At 52.0% G+C, this 15,847-nt stretch overlaps 6 protein-coding genes across 6 annotated transcripts; 3 read left to right on the top strand and 3 right to left on the bottom strand.

Annotated features, from left to right (window-relative positions):
* Positions 1–147: 147 nt before the first annotated feature.
* Positions 148–2,517, top strand: CKM354_001135300 (uncharacterized protein; the record flags this gene model as incomplete). Its single annotated transcript, XM_044806837.1, has 3 exons — positions 148–249; positions 308–560; positions 626–2,517. 3 exons carry the CDS (start codon positions 148–150, stop codon positions 2,515–2,517), a joined length of 2,247 nt encoding a protein of 748 aa, XP_044662772.1.
* A 2,300-nt stretch (positions 2,518–4,817) lies between these two features.
* On the bottom strand, positions 4,818–6,052 carry CKM354_001135200 (uncharacterized protein; the record flags this gene model as incomplete). The annotated part of the gene is made up of 2 exons (XM_044806836.1): positions 4,818–5,869; positions 5,929–6,052. The coding sequence occupies 2 exons, from the start codon at positions 6,050–6,052 to the stop codon at positions 4,818–4,820; spliced, it is 1,176 nt and encodes a 391-aa protein (XP_044662771.1).
* A 764-nt stretch (positions 6,053–6,816) lies between these two features.
* On the bottom strand, positions 6,817–8,420 carry CKM354_001135100 (uncharacterized protein; the record flags this gene model as incomplete). Its single annotated transcript, XM_044806835.1, has 4 exons — positions 6,817–7,325; positions 7,377–7,977; positions 8,031–8,261; positions 8,310–8,420. 4 exons carry the CDS (start codon positions 8,418–8,420, stop codon positions 6,817–6,819), a joined length of 1,452 nt encoding a protein of 483 aa, XP_044662770.1.
* A 424-nt stretch (positions 8,421–8,844) lies between these two features.
* CKM354_001135000 (uncharacterized protein) lies at positions 8,845–11,016 on the top strand (the record flags this gene model as incomplete). The annotated part of the gene is made up of 9 exons (XM_044806834.1): positions 8,845–8,896; positions 8,953–9,533; positions 9,584–9,617; positions 9,674–10,010; positions 10,061–10,160; positions 10,213–10,316; positions 10,373–10,571; positions 10,617–10,755; positions 10,805–11,016. The coding sequence occupies 9 exons, from the start codon at positions 8,845–8,847 to the stop codon at positions 11,014–11,016; spliced, it is 1,758 nt and encodes a 585-aa protein (XP_044662769.1).
* Positions 11,017–11,316: 300 nt separating this feature from the next.
* CKM354_001134900 (dihydrolipoyl dehydrogenase) lies at positions 11,317–12,980 on the top strand (the record flags this gene model as incomplete). The annotated part of the gene is made up of 3 exons (XM_044806833.1): positions 11,317–11,461; positions 11,518–11,597; positions 11,658–12,980. The coding sequence occupies 3 exons, from the start codon at positions 11,317–11,319 to the stop codon at positions 12,978–12,980; spliced, it is 1,548 nt and encodes a 515-aa protein (XP_044662768.1).
* Positions 12,981–13,786: 806 nt separating this feature from the next.
* On the bottom strand, positions 13,787–15,572 carry CKM354_001134800 (asparagine--tRNA ligase DED81; the record flags this gene model as incomplete). Its single annotated transcript, XM_044806832.1, has 2 exons — positions 13,787–14,009; positions 14,065–15,572. 2 exons carry the CDS (start codon positions 15,570–15,572, stop codon positions 13,787–13,789), a joined length of 1,731 nt encoding a protein of 576 aa, XP_044662767.1.
* Between the last annotated feature and the right edge of the window lie 275 nt (positions 15,573–15,847).

The following is a 15,847-nucleotide window of genomic DNA, read 5'->3' as shown; positions in this document are numbered from 1 at the left end:
AGCTTCGACGGAAAGTTACGTCTCAGAGACGGCAGGATTCACCACGCAGCTGCTGGTGGGGCAGCGGGGTGGCTACTACATATTCAGCTGTGGACGCCCCAATGGATGCGACTTCGAACTTGGTGCGTGTCTGCGCTGGGAACGAAGATGTTGACATCGGATCTGCTGAAGAACAAGTTCAACCGGATCAGTGCGAAGACACTGAGTATCGGTGGCAGGGACTATCTGCTGGGGCGCGCCGAGCGCAACGTGAGCCAAGGTTGCGATATTGCAGGGCGAGAGGGTCTCTGATCGCATACTTCTACAGATCAAGTTCTCCGAAGCGTTTACATACATCCCTCTCGTTGGACAAAGATGCTTTCGATTACTGCGCATACGCCCTGCCTCCCTCGCCGACGTACTCGCGGTCGAATTGTTCGAGGCCAATCTCGATGATCGGCCAATATATGAAGCGCTTTCGTACTCGTGGAACCTCAACCCCACGTACAGCCTGACAAAGCTAGCATATGTCGACGACCAGAAGCATGAAGAGCGGCCCATCCTGTGCAATGGAAAGACCTGTGAGCTCATCTTTGAATTACACAACCAATGGCTGTCGGAAATGTCGCTGACCGCTCACCGTCAGTGCACATCACCATGAATTTATATCAAGCACTATTGGAATTTCGAGGCATGAACCTGGAGTTGCCCATCTGGGCTGATCAGATCTGCATCAATCAGCAAGATGCCACAGAGAAAATCTCCCAACTCAAAATCATGACCCAGATTTACACGTCTGCTTCTGCCGTGGTCATATGGCTCGGCGCGCTGAATCGGACGAGGAGCTTTGCACCCGATTTTATGGAAACGCTGACCGATGATCCCACTCCTCACGCCACAGCAGAGAAAACGCGATCGTCAGTCCCTGCTGCCTCAGCCTCGCTGCTGAACAAGATCAACACCTCTTTCGAGCTCCTGGCCTCCATCTCGGGCTCTTCGTTGCAGAATGCTCGCTGGATGGCAACAATGCGCGTTTTCCAAAAAGAGTGGTTCAAGCGGATTTGGACACTGCAAGAATTCCTTCTCTCGAAGCAATTTCGCATCATGATGGGGAATCGAGAAGTGAGTCCTGCAATGCTCGTGCGGGCCGCTGGTCAATGTATAACATTCTTTGAAACAAATACTCTCGCAGTTCATGCTGGCTGGAATCAAGCATTCGAACACTTGAAGAGCTCAATCGAGCAGAGGGTGGGTCTATTCGAAGAGCGTGTTCATTACCAGAACGGCAAACGCTATACGGCCGAGCAGTATCTCATTAGGGCTAGGGCAAGGGCTGCCACAGTGCCCAAAGACAAAGTGTTTGCAGGGGCCGCGCTCTTGCGTGGCGGCGCACCGGAGTCAGTGTCATACTCGTCGCCGACCTCGGAAATCTACTACGCATTCGCGGCCGAACGATTGTGGCCTGAGATAGGCATTGATGGACTTTCACTAGTGGGCGGCGCGTATTCGAACGTTGAAGGCTTGCCATCTTGGGTGCCCGATCTCAGTACAGAGCTACGGCCAAGAGCATTGCGAATTTGTCGATGCTTGCAATTCTCTGCGCCATTTCATTCCGCAGCAAATGACTACAATATCGAAGGCAAGACAGTCCGCCTGAAAGGTGCGAAATGGGACAGCGTGGACAAGATTGGAGAGTCAATTTGGAGCTGGATTAATTGGAATAGCGTTGAGGAAATGGCGTACAACTCGGTACTGGCATCCAAGATGGTTACCTCGACGACAGCTGCACAAGAGCGCTTCGGAATGATGTTCGCATTGCTCGATGACCTGGGCACCACCTACAAACCCACCGGCGAACGAACCATGACTGCATTTTGGAAAACCCTTCTCGGCGGCGCTCATGCGGCAAGCAAAGAAAGCGATGCGGTATGGGAATCTCGATTCTTCCATTACTTTGCGTTTATATATCTCATGATGAAGTCTTACCTGGCGTGGAAGCGAGATAGCTCCAGTTCAGCCCAAAAGCCGTGGATAGTGTCGCAGATCCAAGACTTGCCACACATGGAAGAACGAGTCACGCATTTCCTCGACGTCAATGACGCGAACGACGTATTGCTCGAAGTGGAAGATGTCCAGTATATGTCATTGAAGCGCATCATATCCTCCCTTTCCCAGAGCATCTGGGGTGCCGATAACGCGAAAGACGCGAATGTGTGGAATGAAGTGTTTGGCGCAGTCGGTCGAAGCGACGACATTTACGAACCGATCAGCGTCTTCGGAGATTTGTTCAAGAAAGTCTACGAAGGACGACGGATCTTCACTTCCACGAACGGGTTCTTGGGCATTAGCTCAGAGGGTGCCCAAGCCGGCGATTTAGTCTACTTGATCGCAGGCGCTGATGTGCCGTTCTTGATCAGACCAGTTGCTGGCGCTGAAGCGACATTCACGATTGTTGGCGAGGCATATGTGCATGGTCTCATGGGAGGAGATGCGATTAAGGAGACCGAGTTGGTGTTCGAGTCCTTGCAGATTGTCTGAGTTCATCTGAGTCTGAGGCAGTCGTGTTAGTGGTGCGCAGTGGCCACGTCGGGAGTATGATCGATGCTCAGGCAGGACTTGCAACTCCATGGCACCAAGACGCCCCTCAAAGCTAATCGTTGGAGCTTTCCAGATGCCTTCCATTTCTGATAACATTGGAGTCAGTCCGCTTTCCCCTAATAACCGTCAGCTTGACCCATAGTTCATAGCCTCGGTCGTAATGCGGCTCTGGCGCTTGCTTCATAAGCTCCTGCTTCACTGGTCTCGCTTCTCGTTGAAAAACATTTTTCATCTGGAGCTCGACTCTGTTTCAGCTCTGAGGCGAACACGGCGCAATCAGAGTCCGCACTGTCGAGTAGAAACGATAACCGCTATGACCGCTCTGTACAAGAGGCAGCAGGTGGCAGAATGTGAACTCTGTCCGGAAGATCCTGATCCGCCATCTTGAACGAAGGAGACGATACAGGGCCCGAAGAAAAGAAAGAGCTTGCATCTAGTCCCTCCCGAATACATTGTCACCCCACGCATCATATCTACTAGATGGGAAACCAGGCGACACGCCTCAAGAAACGCATGCAACAACTCGGGGACCCGACAAAGTTTAAGAGGCAATTGCTACGAAAGTGCGAAAACATCCGCAAGTAATACGTCCGGCAGAAGGTATGGCCTGCGAGTGAATTTTGGGACCTCTCACGAGTTGACATGAGAGAAGTAAGTGCGGTAATTTCGCTTCCGTATTCACTATACATATCTTTATAGGCGTAATATGCCAGGCTCTTCAGATAGTACATGTCCGCAGACACAAAATGGTCCATGGACCTTTGTGTCAGACGCCGTACGGATCTTTACTTCACCATCTTCAAAGGTCAACAACACACACGATTCTACTGACATGAAGTCCCGCCAGCCGTTAGCTCACGGAAGCCGGCTTTCATATCCTTGGAAGTCCTCGGTTAGATCGGAAACCTTTGGATCATGTGAGTCTTTATGATTACTGATGGTTCCAATCGCTATAGCTTTGTGCAACTAATCAGCCGCTTCTAGTCAACGATAACCGTACCTGGATCTCGTTCCCTGCATGGTTCTTGCCGTCAAAAGCCTATTCGGCGAATTCCTTCTGGCGTCTTAGGTAACGCGATAAGGCGATTGTGAGTCAACAAGCAGATAATTTCGGTGGACCCGGGTAATTTCATCAAATCAAACATCTGTTACATATGTGCTTTCACGACGCTGTGAGGTGAAATGGAGCCAGATAGACCCTCTTCGGCGACTTTCTATGAACAATGAGCTCTATTCGGGTATCTGCAAAGACACTCTCCTGTCACAACACTCGGAAGCCAGGGTACCGTTGCGGGAGATAGCGCACATTGACATAAGCCAGAACATGTCTCCGAAAGGCCTCTAGCAAGTAGTGTCACACTAACGTGAAACATCTTGTCGCCTCTACAAAAGCTGCCCACCAGCCCAGCTAGAACAATCTCCGATCACTCACATTCACAAATACTTGAACCTGCTAAAAGCCAACATGAATCTCCTCTTCTTATTTGTCGCATACATTTCTGTCGCTTGCGCACAAGATGGGGCATGTGTCCCAAAGGCCCAGGCACCGTGAGATCAAGCTACTGACAGCAACAAAAAGCTCTGTTTCATAGGCGAAGGAGGCGGAAATGGAGAATGTACTCCGTTCAATAATGTCCCAAATCGACCGTGCTCGGTGCGTCTTCTCACTTGACTAGAAGGAGATATTAAACTTGCTAATACTGAGTCACCGCGGCAGAGTGGAGCATGTACTGAGCAATCGAATGATTGTTGGTTTGCTGGCGACGGAGCAAGGTGCTCATAGGCTTGGGAACTAGTTAATCGGAGTCGCGATGCCTTTTGAGCTAGTCAGAACGAGCAGAGAAAGTACGACGACTACCTCCTATTGTGATCAGTTCGATCACGTCTATTTCATGCTAGCCAGAACGGCTGTTGGTCCACAAAGTCGTGTCCATTTTGTAAACCTCGCTGACTTCCCGTATGGGTGATTGGGTCGGGTTCGCCCGCATTCCCTAGAGGTCAAGGTTCAAAATTCTCGTTTTAATGACACCTTTCTGTTCATGATATGCTGTACTTAGAAAAAAGTGAGTTGCGTAGATCGAGCATTACGGTGTTACAACGGGACATTCGTGTCGGAGCACTCAGTAGCAGAGAACGTAGATGTAGACTTCATTTGATTTGACGAGAAACGGAGAATCGAAAAGGCGTCATCTGAAGAGCCTTGTATTCAATCTCCCACCACATCCATCTCTTCCTCAACACTAATCACTCGACCCTCGACCACCCACCAAAAACGAAAACACCGGCCCAACCAAACCCATCGGAATCCCCATCGAACTCAACGCAAAGCTACCCACACTCTTCACCAACTTCATCACCAACGTCGTTCCATTCCTCTTATCTTTCGGCTTCTTCTTCATTGCCTCAATTTCCGCGTTTACAATCTTCCGCTGCTCATCTCTAAGACGATTTTGATTAGCCAGCAACGTCTTAGCCGTATCGTCAAAATCCAACTGTTTCTGTTTACCTAGGCCAGCTTTCAAATCATCAATTTCACTCTGCATTCTCCTAGCGTCATTCCTTCGTTCGTAGCGAAGAAGTTCTTGTTCGTCGCGAACTTTGTCAAGTTTACGTTCGTATTCTTTCCTGGAAAGTTCGAGCGCTTCTTGGACTTCGAGGTCGGCAGCGGCGCGAGCTTCGTCCATTTCTTTGCGGATTTGGTTGAGTTCAGCTTGGTACTTCTTTTCGACGCGGAGGGCTTCTTCGTTGACGGTTGTGCCGGCTTTGGTTTCGATGAGAGGTTTGGATTGTTCGACCAGTTCAGTTTGGATTTGCAAGACTTCGGGACGGTTGTCAATAAAGCGGCGGACGATGGAGAGGGCAGATTCTCTGTCGTCTTCGCATCGCATCATCTGGGCGCCGCGTTTGAGGAGCGGTTGCCAGAACTCGGTCCTGGTGCGAAGTTCGACTTCTTTGTCACGGGCTTGTTGTTCTTGCCCAGTGACGCGGGCATCCTCCCAACGATTCGTGGCGAGGACTACGTTCTTCATAGGCGATTCTCCGCAGAGGTCTTTGAACATCTTCAGGTTGCGAAGCGAAGAGCCGTACATCCGCGGATCTTGAATTGACTGCAGATAGATGATACCACTGAGCTTGAGATGTGGTGGGTTGCGATAGGTAAAATCCATGTAGTTCGCGATCGCAGTCAGAACTTCTGCCTCGCTGCGGACTGTATCGTTGAACCCAGGTGTATCGATCAGCGTCACTTGATGTCCGTCGAGCTCAAAGTCGTATGGCGCAACATCGGCAGTGTCTAGGCAGTTGATCAGTAGCCGATCACAAGAATGGCTGGCCAGAGTGTTAGAGGCCTACACGAAGAGAGACTATGCCCGATCCCGACATCTGCTTGGCTTGCTCGCTGAATAAATGTGCTCTTTCCAGAGCCCGTGACACCCATGACCGCAATGCGGATGGGAGCTTTTGATCCAGATACCATGATAGCTGTTCTTCGATTGTGACAATGAAAGTGGAACTGGCCTTTGAAGTCCGAATCGATCGAGATATACGTCTTCGAGCACCCTGCTTAAGGGCGGCTCAGGAGTCCCAATCTCGTAACTGCGTTGCGAGACCTTCGTGTTCCATGACCCCGTCTCAGCTGAATTTCCTGGTATCAATAAAGGATTGCATCAAGCCATGGGTACAGCTATGGCGGCCCCTGAAGTACCAACATGTACTTAGATTTCTCATTGCTGAGCTTCTTGCATTTATGCCGAGCACGTCCTTCAGGAGTAGGCTGAGCGATGCTGTAGGGCGTTGCGATCTGTAGTTGGTGCCAATATCGGGTAGATCCCGTCCTCGCAGCATCGCATGCAAAAGCTGCAGATCGCGGCTTGACTGCACGAATTGTGTGATTGTCGCCGAGCTTCCGCCAAGGGGAAAGGATTTGTCGCGTGCAGCGAGGATGTTCATGTGTCTGTTGCAATTTGCAATATCAGTTGGTTGCTGCCTGAGCTCAAGTCACACGGGCGCACCGCACCCGTTACGGTGTGATACCTGCCCAAAGCAGTCACCAGCTCGCGTCGGTTCAAGACTATCCCATCGTAAGCGAGCTGAAAGCTCGATCCTACAAGGCTGTGAGTCCCTCATGTAAGAGACAATCCCAGACAACACATTACAGCCTTATGCATTCTGACCACCAACGCTCGAGTCACAGTGCCTCGAACAACGTCAGTATACCTTCACTGTCTGCAGTATCGGACATCATCCCTCCAACCACACCACCGCCCTCGCCAAGACCTGCTGCCTATCATAATGCTCAGCCTCATGCGTCCCACATGTCAACATTGCAGGATGCACCAAGATCTTTGTCAATTTTCCGTCCAGACTGTGGTCCTCAGGATCGTCGAGCTTGTACAACGCGTGGGCCTGTAAGATACTGGACGAGATGTCGAATGGTGTATGAGCGAGTTGTGGCAGGAAACGACATGCGATTGCAGGGCGTTGTGACCAGAGTCGAATGGAGAGCCGGCCAGCAGTGATGTAGATTTGCGTGAGTTCAAGCAGGAATTGTGAGTGAACTGAGGTTTCCAAAGGACGAAGAAGATTTATGATCATGTCTTCATCAAGAATTCGAGCGTGATACTTCGCCACTGTGTCTATTGCGGCATGGGACTTTTGCAAGCGCGCCTTTGCGCTTTCCGCATCGAGGTGTGCCGGATGCAAGAGACGTAAAGTGTCAGAACGCCATTTGTGCGCTTGCTGAACGTCATCTAGGCGAAATTAGCACCAAGCTGCACACTCAGAGGTCGAAGAAGACGAACAAGTCATGATCTCTTCGAAGATCTTGTTCAGCGACACAGAAGAGTTTGCTCGTTGCTTCAGAATATCATAGTTCGGTTTCGGACGTAGCGCCTCAAACCTTTGGTCGAGCCCGTCGTCGAGGAAGAAGAAGGGCTTGGTCAAGATGTCCTTGTGTATGCGATGCGAGATGATGGCAGTCAGAAGCAGTCGAGGTGCGTGTTTGATCTTCGAAAGTTCGATGACAGACTTGGGTCCATCTCCGCCGAAGCGTACCACATGCTGCAGTGAGGATCTGAATGCTAGCTGAGCGTCTCCAGCCTCAATCGCAATGCTTGCCAGTGATTCTGCAGCATATGTTTTCGCGAAGTTCCCTATCATCTCGCGAACATTCGTGATCTCGGCGTTGATGGAATTGATATCGGGTGGCATTAACCTCGCATCAGTCATGGAACTGAAAGATCTCTCTTGAAGCAGGAGAAGCTCGTCTCCAAGTTTCTCATTCTCGCGCACAAGTGCTGCATTCTTGTTACCAAGGACCTCAATTTCCTGCTGTCGACTTTTCAATGTCTCCTGCAAGTTTTCGATCACTTCCCGAGGGTCGGCCGGATGATACTCATGGTCCTATAATTATCATCTCTCAGCACAAGTTCGCTGGAACATTTGATTCGACTAACCTGGTAGTAGGTCAATTGGTGCTGCATCCTGACAGAGCGACCGTAGCTTGAAGATGACATGCCTTGCTGTTGATAGGGTTGAGCGTATCGCTGGAGCTTGTTCGATCCGCCAGCGTCTTTTCTCGAAGTTGACGGCCATGTCGGAGGAGCACGGCCTGCATCGGCACCTGGTTGTGAGTACCCTCCGGGGCTCGTAGATACATCTCGTGAATTGGCAGACGCCGAATACTTCTGTTCTGAGCGTCATGAAGTACTCATTCATCGTTGCAGCAGACTTACATTGTGTTGGCCTTTGAGTCGGTGCCGCCCTCCATCATGCTGCTCCTCGTCTGGCGGGTTAAGATTTCCCGTTGCCTTCTTGATCTTCTCTATCGCGCCAGACAAGGACATTGCGATCGATTGCTACACGCAGTGCACAATGTTGCTGATGGAATCGTGCAGTCTCGAGATCGAAGGCGTGCAAATACGCGAGCCACACAATTTGGCCGTGCAGAGGCAGCAGTTCGCATGGCTTGCGTGGCCATGCATCCTTCGATCCGCAGCAATCCAGCAACCTCACGAGCGGTCCCGAAATCTGTTGTAGCACCTGCGGAGCTGGCCGGCCGGCTTGTGTTGGAGACGCGCTAATTGTGATTTTTCAGCCTTTCGAGCTTAGAAGCCACCAACTCGAGGCGATGCCGGGTGTGAGTAGCGTGACCTTGTTTGTTGGTCTCAAGAACTCAATGGGAGTTCTGTAACATCGTGATATCAGTATCCTTCAGACTTTTTGGTCTCAAATCCCCGCGCCGAATGCCCAGACACCGACCGAGGCAACATGACACGCCATAGACTTATCGTCGGTGTGGACTATGGAACAACTTATTCCGGCAAGTGCACGGCATTCAAGGGTTCGCCTACGCAAGCCGCGACTAACGATAAACAGGTGTGAGCTTCGTAACGACAGACAAAGCAAGCCTCGAAGACATTCACGTCATCAGAACGTGGCCTGGCAAGGACGGAGAGTGGAAGACCCCAACACGAATTGCATATGCTTCCGAGAATCGCAAAGCCGCTTTGAACCAGAATCTGTGGGGATACCAGGTAGAGCCGGGCATGATCTCGTGTTCTTGGACAAAACTTCTGCTGGACTCTGAGACGAAGAATTCACAGTACGATGATCCCAGCATTCGCGCTGCGATCGACGAGGGTCGTTTGCGTCTGCCGAACAATCGAGACGCGCAAGGCGTGGCAGCAGATTTCTTGAAGGGCCTCTATGCGCACATGGAGAACAAGTTGATCCGAGAGTATGGGAAGGGAATATTCGACTCAACTCCAATGGACTGCTGGCTCACTGTGCCCGCGGTATGGTCCGACCAGGCCCAGAATGCTACAAAAGCCGCTGCGAAAGAGGCTGGTTTTGGAGCTCGCCCAGGCGACTCGATTAGCCTGATCCCGGAACCAGAAGCAGCGGCTGTAGCTGTCCTCAAGAACATCGTGCGTCCAGAGGCTCTGAACAAGCCCAAGGTATGTTGTAGCTGAAGTGGAACTGCTTCGCTGGAGTTGACATGTTGTAGATTGGCGAAACGATTCTGATCTGCGACTGTGGAGGTGCGTACGTAGATCTCAGCAATTGTGATGTAAGCTGACTTGTCCATTTTGTACAGGAGGAACGGTGGACATAACGAGCTACACCATCGACCAGATAGAGCCGACTCCCATGTTTTCTGAGGTTTGCGTTGGTATTGGTGGTAAATGTGGCGCTACCTCTATCGATCGTAGTCTGCAACAACTCATGAGTAAGCGCTTTGGCGATGCGTGGGACAGCATCGGCGTCCATCGCAAAGGACCCGGGAGTAACTTCATGAATAAGTGGGAGATTGTGAAGCGTCAATTCGGTGACGTCGGAGACGATCGTACCCATACTCTAGGCCCACTCAATCTGAAAGGCGTCACCGAATCGAAATGGTACGACGAAGAGGAGGGTATGGTCCGGCTCACAAAGTTGGTGGCGTTAGTGTTTCAAAGAGGGTTCCCTGCTGATCGTGGAGTAGAGAAGATCTGAAAATTGTGTTCGAGCCAACGGTTGGCGAAATTGTCAGGCTCGTTGAGGCCCAGAAGCGCGATATTGAGAAGAACGGGCAGAAGCTTGACGTGAGTATATCCGGGCAAGTGCATGAATGCCACCAGCTCACCTTACTCGTAGCGAATTGTACTGGTAGGAGGCTTCGGAGACTCAAATTATCTCTTCTCGCGCCTGAAGTCCTGGTGTGAGGGCTTCAAGATACGCGCCTTCTGCCCCGAACACCCGTGAGCGATGTTCGTACCCTCATCTAAGCTGGCTTTGACTGACTTGTGACATACAGGCAAGCTGCGATCGTGAGAGGGGCCGCGTTACGCGGCCTCGTGGGCATAGCACCACGCAAGAGGCGATGTCGACGCCATTATGGCTTCACGATAAACCGACCCTTCGAGGAAGGGATAGACCCCGCTGAGGATGCCTATTTCAGACCATACGATGGCCAAAAGATGTGTCGAAACCAAATGCTTTGGCTTGCGGCGAAGGTCAGTAATTGCGGAGGCTCATGGGCCAAAGCTGACGAAGATCAGGGAGACGTGATCACCGAGGCGACCTCTCATTCGCATTATATCGATCTTTACAATAGGTTGAAAGAGACCAATATGACAGCGGATTGGCAGCTGTACAGTTGCAGCGAAGACACCCCACCGCACCGCCTCAATCGTTCAGGTATGTTCGACGCGTGTCCTAGGCAGGTCGGGCGCTAACGCGGCGATAGTCCTGGAGTCGGCGGGCAATATTCACATCGACTACAGCAGCGTCAATGTTTCCAAGCTGCCTACGAGGCGTGAGTTTGGCATCGTTGGCAGCCGCTACTACCGTCTATCGTTCGAAATCCAGGTCGATTTCGGGGCCAAGAGTGGATCGCTGGAGGTGCGGGCGCTATGCAACGGAGTGGTGACCGGGCATGCTGAGATAGTGTACGACTGAGCGCGGGGCGGTGATGCACGCGTAGAAGTGAATTGATGATGTCTCTAATGGTGAGGCGTTGTGTATGTAGCGATCGGATAGGAGCGGCCTTGGAGGAAGGCAGTGAGGACGGAGGCTTTCGGAGGAGAGCCGCCGACCGGCATGTCCTTCCCCAATCGCTTTCGCTTTGCTCCGGTTGGCGAGAAGCTCTCGACATCCAAACACTTTCAAGACTCAACGACAACATCACCACCACACCACCTCACACCGCCCCTCCGCCGTCCCTCTCCGCCGCCGTCTTCTGTTGTCCCCGGCGCAATCATGTTCAAGGCCGTGCTGCCCCGTGCGCCCATGCGCGCTGCCCTCCGAACTGCCACCCAAAGCTCAGCCCTACGAGTATCGCCGCAAAGCACATCCTTGCTGCAGTCACAATTATTACAACGGAGAGGATATGCCACACCTGCTGGTACGAGAGATCTTGGCGTCAAGAGCGCTGTGATCATGACAGCTAATACTATACAGAGGAGAAGGACCTCGTCATCATCGGCGGTGGCGTTGCGGGATATGTTGCCGCCATCAAGGCCGGCCAAGAAGGTCTGAAGGTAAGCACATAGCACCGAACGGATGCGAAGGAACACACTCTGACGACTCGGGTTGCACAGGTCGCATGCATAGAAAAGCGCGGAGCTCTCGGCGGGACATGTCTCAACGTAGGCTGCATTCCCTCGAAATCTCTCCTCAACAACTCGCATCTCTACCACCAAATCCTCCACGACACGAAGAACCGCGGTATCGAGGTCGGCGATGTCAAGCTCAACTTGGCGCAGATGATGAAGGCGAAGGAGACTTCGGTGTCAGGCCTGACAAAGGGTATCGAATACCTGTTCAAGAAGAATGGAGTGGAATACATCAAGGGAACGGGCGCCTTTGCGGACGAGCACACTGTGGCCGTCAACCTGGTCGATGGTGGCGAGACCAGCGTGCGGGCGAAGAACATCATCATTGCGACCGGATCTGAGAGCACCCCATTCCCTGGCCTGACCATTGACGAGAAGCGTGTCATTACATCGACAGGCGCCATTGCGCTGCAGGAGGTGCCAAAGAAGATGGTTGTGATTGGCGGCGGTATCATTGGTCTGGAAATGGCATCTGTCTGGTCACGACTGGGCTCCGAGGTGACTGTGGTGGAGTTTTTGGGCCAGATCGGTGGCCCAGGTATGGACACCGAGATCAGCAAGAACATTCAGAAGACCCTGGCCAAGCAGGGCTTGAAGTTCAAGCTCAACACCAAGGTCGTCGAGGGAGACGACAGCTCGGACATCATCAAGATCAAGACAGAGGCTGCCAAGGGCGGAAAGGAGGAGACACTTGACGCCGACGTTGTCCTTGTGGCCATTGGCCGTCGCCCATATACCTCTGGTCTCAACCTCGAAAGCATCGGCCTCGAGACTGACAACCGCGGCCGCCTCGTCATCGACAGCGAATACCGCACCAAGATCCCACACATCCGCGTCATCGGCGACTGCACATTCGGACCCATGCTTGCCCACAAGGCTGAGGAGGAAGCCGTTGCAGCCATCGAATTCATCACCAAGAACTACGGCCACGTCAACTACAACGCCATCCCATCCGTCATGTACACTCACCCCGAAGTCGCATGGGTCGGCCAAAACGAAGCCGAGCTCAAAGAGGCCAAAGTCAACTACAAAGTCGGCACCTTTCCCTTCAGCGCCAACTCTCGCGCGAAGACAAACCTCGACACTGATGGCCTCGTGAAATTCTTGGCAGACGCCGAGACGGACCGCATCTTGGGTATTCACATTGTCGGGCCGAATGCGGGAGAGATGATCGCCGAGGGGACGTTGGCGTTGGAGTACGGTGCGAGCTCAGAGGATGTCGCCCGAACATGTCACGCTCACCCTACGCTTGCGGAGGCGTTCAAGGAGGCTGCGATGGCGACACATGGAAAGGCTGTGCACTACTAGATGGAATCATATCACTGTCCCCAGTCACATATAGAGACGGTTGATGGGTGTCCTCAATTTGCATTTGTGTCTCGTCATTCGAGTAAGTATTGGCGATGGGGGAAAAGAAAGGCAAGGAGTTTCGAGATGAAATCCCGAGGCCGAAGTGGAAAGCTGGCTTGAGGCCTCCAGCGTGAGAAGTTTTCTGCTTGTGTCTCTCTGTATCTGTGTAAGTGTCTGATATATGAAGCATTGCGAATGGGATCATGGTGTGAAGAACAATAACAAGCTGCTTATGCTTCTTTGCGAATCATGTGGACATCTTATCTGCTCGTTTCGCATTTTTTTTTCTGCTATCTGTGTTGTGAAGACTGAATTGGATGTCGCTGGCTCGCTTTGATCGTGTCCGGCTCGAATAGCCCCATCTGCACCATTAGTGTCGTCGGCGACAGATTTATTGCGTTGCGTCAGAATCACATCAGAATCAGCTTATCGAGCGACGTTCAGCACATGCTCAGCAAATAACCCGAAACTCATTCTGATCCGCAAGGCCTGAACTGCCGAACATAGACATCGGGTGAAGTCGAAAGGTCCCATGATGTGATTAGTATAATGTTCTCTTCGACTTGCTTGTTCCACAATACAAGCTTAATTCCCATGATCACGAACATTCTCAAAGCGCACTGATCTTCAGGGGTATAGAGTTTGGAGACCAGACCAGACTAGGCCAGGCATCAGGACTCAAGTACCAGCCAAGAAAGCTTCAGCGTTTGACCCTGGAAGTAAAGAGGGCTTGAAGAACCTTATTTTGTAGCAACAAAGGCTGTCTAGGGTTTGCAACGACCCATGTATCGTGGGTACAAGCATGTGTCGCGAACGGTGTGCTGCTTGCAAAGCCAGGCGAGGAAACGCTCGAGTCCTAGACCGTAGCCGCCGTGAGGAGAAGTGCCGTAACGGCGTTGGTCAGTGTACCAGTAGTATGCGTCTGGGGAGATGCCTTCGCGCTTGTAGGCATCCATGAGCTCGTCGTAGTCCCACATACGCATAGAACTAAAAGAGGAAATGTCAGTGGAAGAGATAGAGATCAAGGTGGAGACGTGCTTACCCTCCGACGATTTCGCCGACACCTGGCATCAAGCAGTCGACAGATTCGGTAACCCGCTTGTCTTCGGGGTCCTTTTGCATGTAGAACGCTTTGATCTCAACCGGGAAGTGCGTAAGGAAGATGGGCTTGTTGATAATGTCCGTCATCCTGCGTTCTGCGGCTTCGGCAATGTCGTCACCGAACTTGTGCGGCTCCCCGTCCTCGTTTGGAATCTCGTGTTCGATAAGCCACTGGATCGCGTCCGAATACTTCATTCGCTTGAATGGGCGCTCTGGCTTGGTGAACTCTGGGTTGAGCTCCTTGATCATCTTGGCATAGCGTGGGTTGTCCAGCACAATGTCGATGACACCGCAAATGACGTCTTCAAGATGCTCCAGAAGATCATCGAAGGTGATGAAGTCAAGCTCAGCCTCAACATGGGTGTACTCGGACAAGTGTCGGCGGGTCAACGACTTCTCGGCACGGAACGATTTCTCTATGCAGTAGACGTTGCCGGCGAATGGAATAGCTGTCTCGAGGTACAGCTGCGAGGATTGCGTCAGATAGGCCTTTTCCTGGTAATAGTCAAAGCCAAACAGAGTGCTGCCTCCTTCGACTTGTGTCTGGACCAATGCAGGAGGAGACACCTTGACGTAGCCGAGTTCGTGGTATTTGAGGTTGAAAGCGTGCTCGACGGCGTCGCGAATGAACATGACCGCAGATGATTGCTCTCCACGCAGCACCAAATGCCGTCGATCAAGCAGAGTCTGCGGATCGCCCTTTGCTTGCACCACGTTGGTGATGGCATCTTCGCCGCCAGGGGCCTTGCCGATGACTCTCCAGTAGTCGGCATGAAGTTCGCGGTTGTCTGGCGCGTGTGCTCCAGGTGGGACTTCCCACATTTCACCAGTGATTTCTACACTGGATTCGCGCGTCAGAGTGAGTGCATCGTATGTTTTGACAAGATCTCCTGTGAGCACACATTGCAGATAGCCATGACCGTCCCGCAGAGTGATGAACAAGACCTGTTTTTGATCACGCACGCGATGCACGCGACCCATCACTCGTACTCGTGTCCCTCTGTTTGGTGCGCTGTAGTCCACCTCCTTCGAGCGCTCTCCGCTTCCCAGCTTGACAACTTCTGGCCGAGTCTCCCCCAGGTGGATCTTGGTAGCCTTTGGCAAGTTCTTGTCTTCGGTGATGACAACCTTCTTGGACTCTTCCAACACCTTTTGCCGCTCTTCCTCGAGCTTCTTTTCTCTTATCGCTAGCTCCTGCTCCTTCGCCGCCTTCTTCTTTTGTGTTTCCGCATAGTTGACTGCCTTCTTCATTGCAGCCTTTGCCGCCGGCTTATATGATGGAGCTTCATCTTTCTCCGCCTTCTTCACCAAGTACTCGGCGGAGTCGGTGTGCTGAACATATGCAAATTGTAGCGATTTGTACGGCTTCGCCTCGGTGCCCTCTGTTTCTGCGACGTCTTGGCCGATCTCTTCGTCGATGTAAATCGTCTTCTTCGCGGAGTCCGCCATGGTGACGGTTACTGCTTGGAACGAGTGGTTGTTACTGTCGAAGTATTGGTGAAATGGTGGTTGTGACACAGATCGAAAGTGGTGCAGAAAGTCATATCTCGAGTCATATCGGAACACCTTCCCAATCCCCGCAGCCCACTTCTCTCAGGGCCATTGAGGCTTGGCATCGCAGCCGTTCAAATCTGAAACAACATCTTGTATCCAAGCAGCTCAAAAGTCATGATTGCATGCAGGGTTACATTTCAAGTCGCTCGTTGATCTTCAGAGATGTGACC

The sequence above is a fragment of the Cercospora kikuchii genome (assembly GCF_019650295.1).
Source record: "Cercospora kikuchii DNA, contig_00008, whole genome shotgun sequence".
Taxonomy (NCBI): Eukaryota; Fungi; Ascomycota; class Dothideomycetes; order Mycosphaerellales; family Mycosphaerellaceae; genus Cercospora; species Cercospora kikuchii.
Note: the sequence above shows the minus strand (reverse complement) of the source record. Positions and strands in the feature narration are given on the sequence as shown.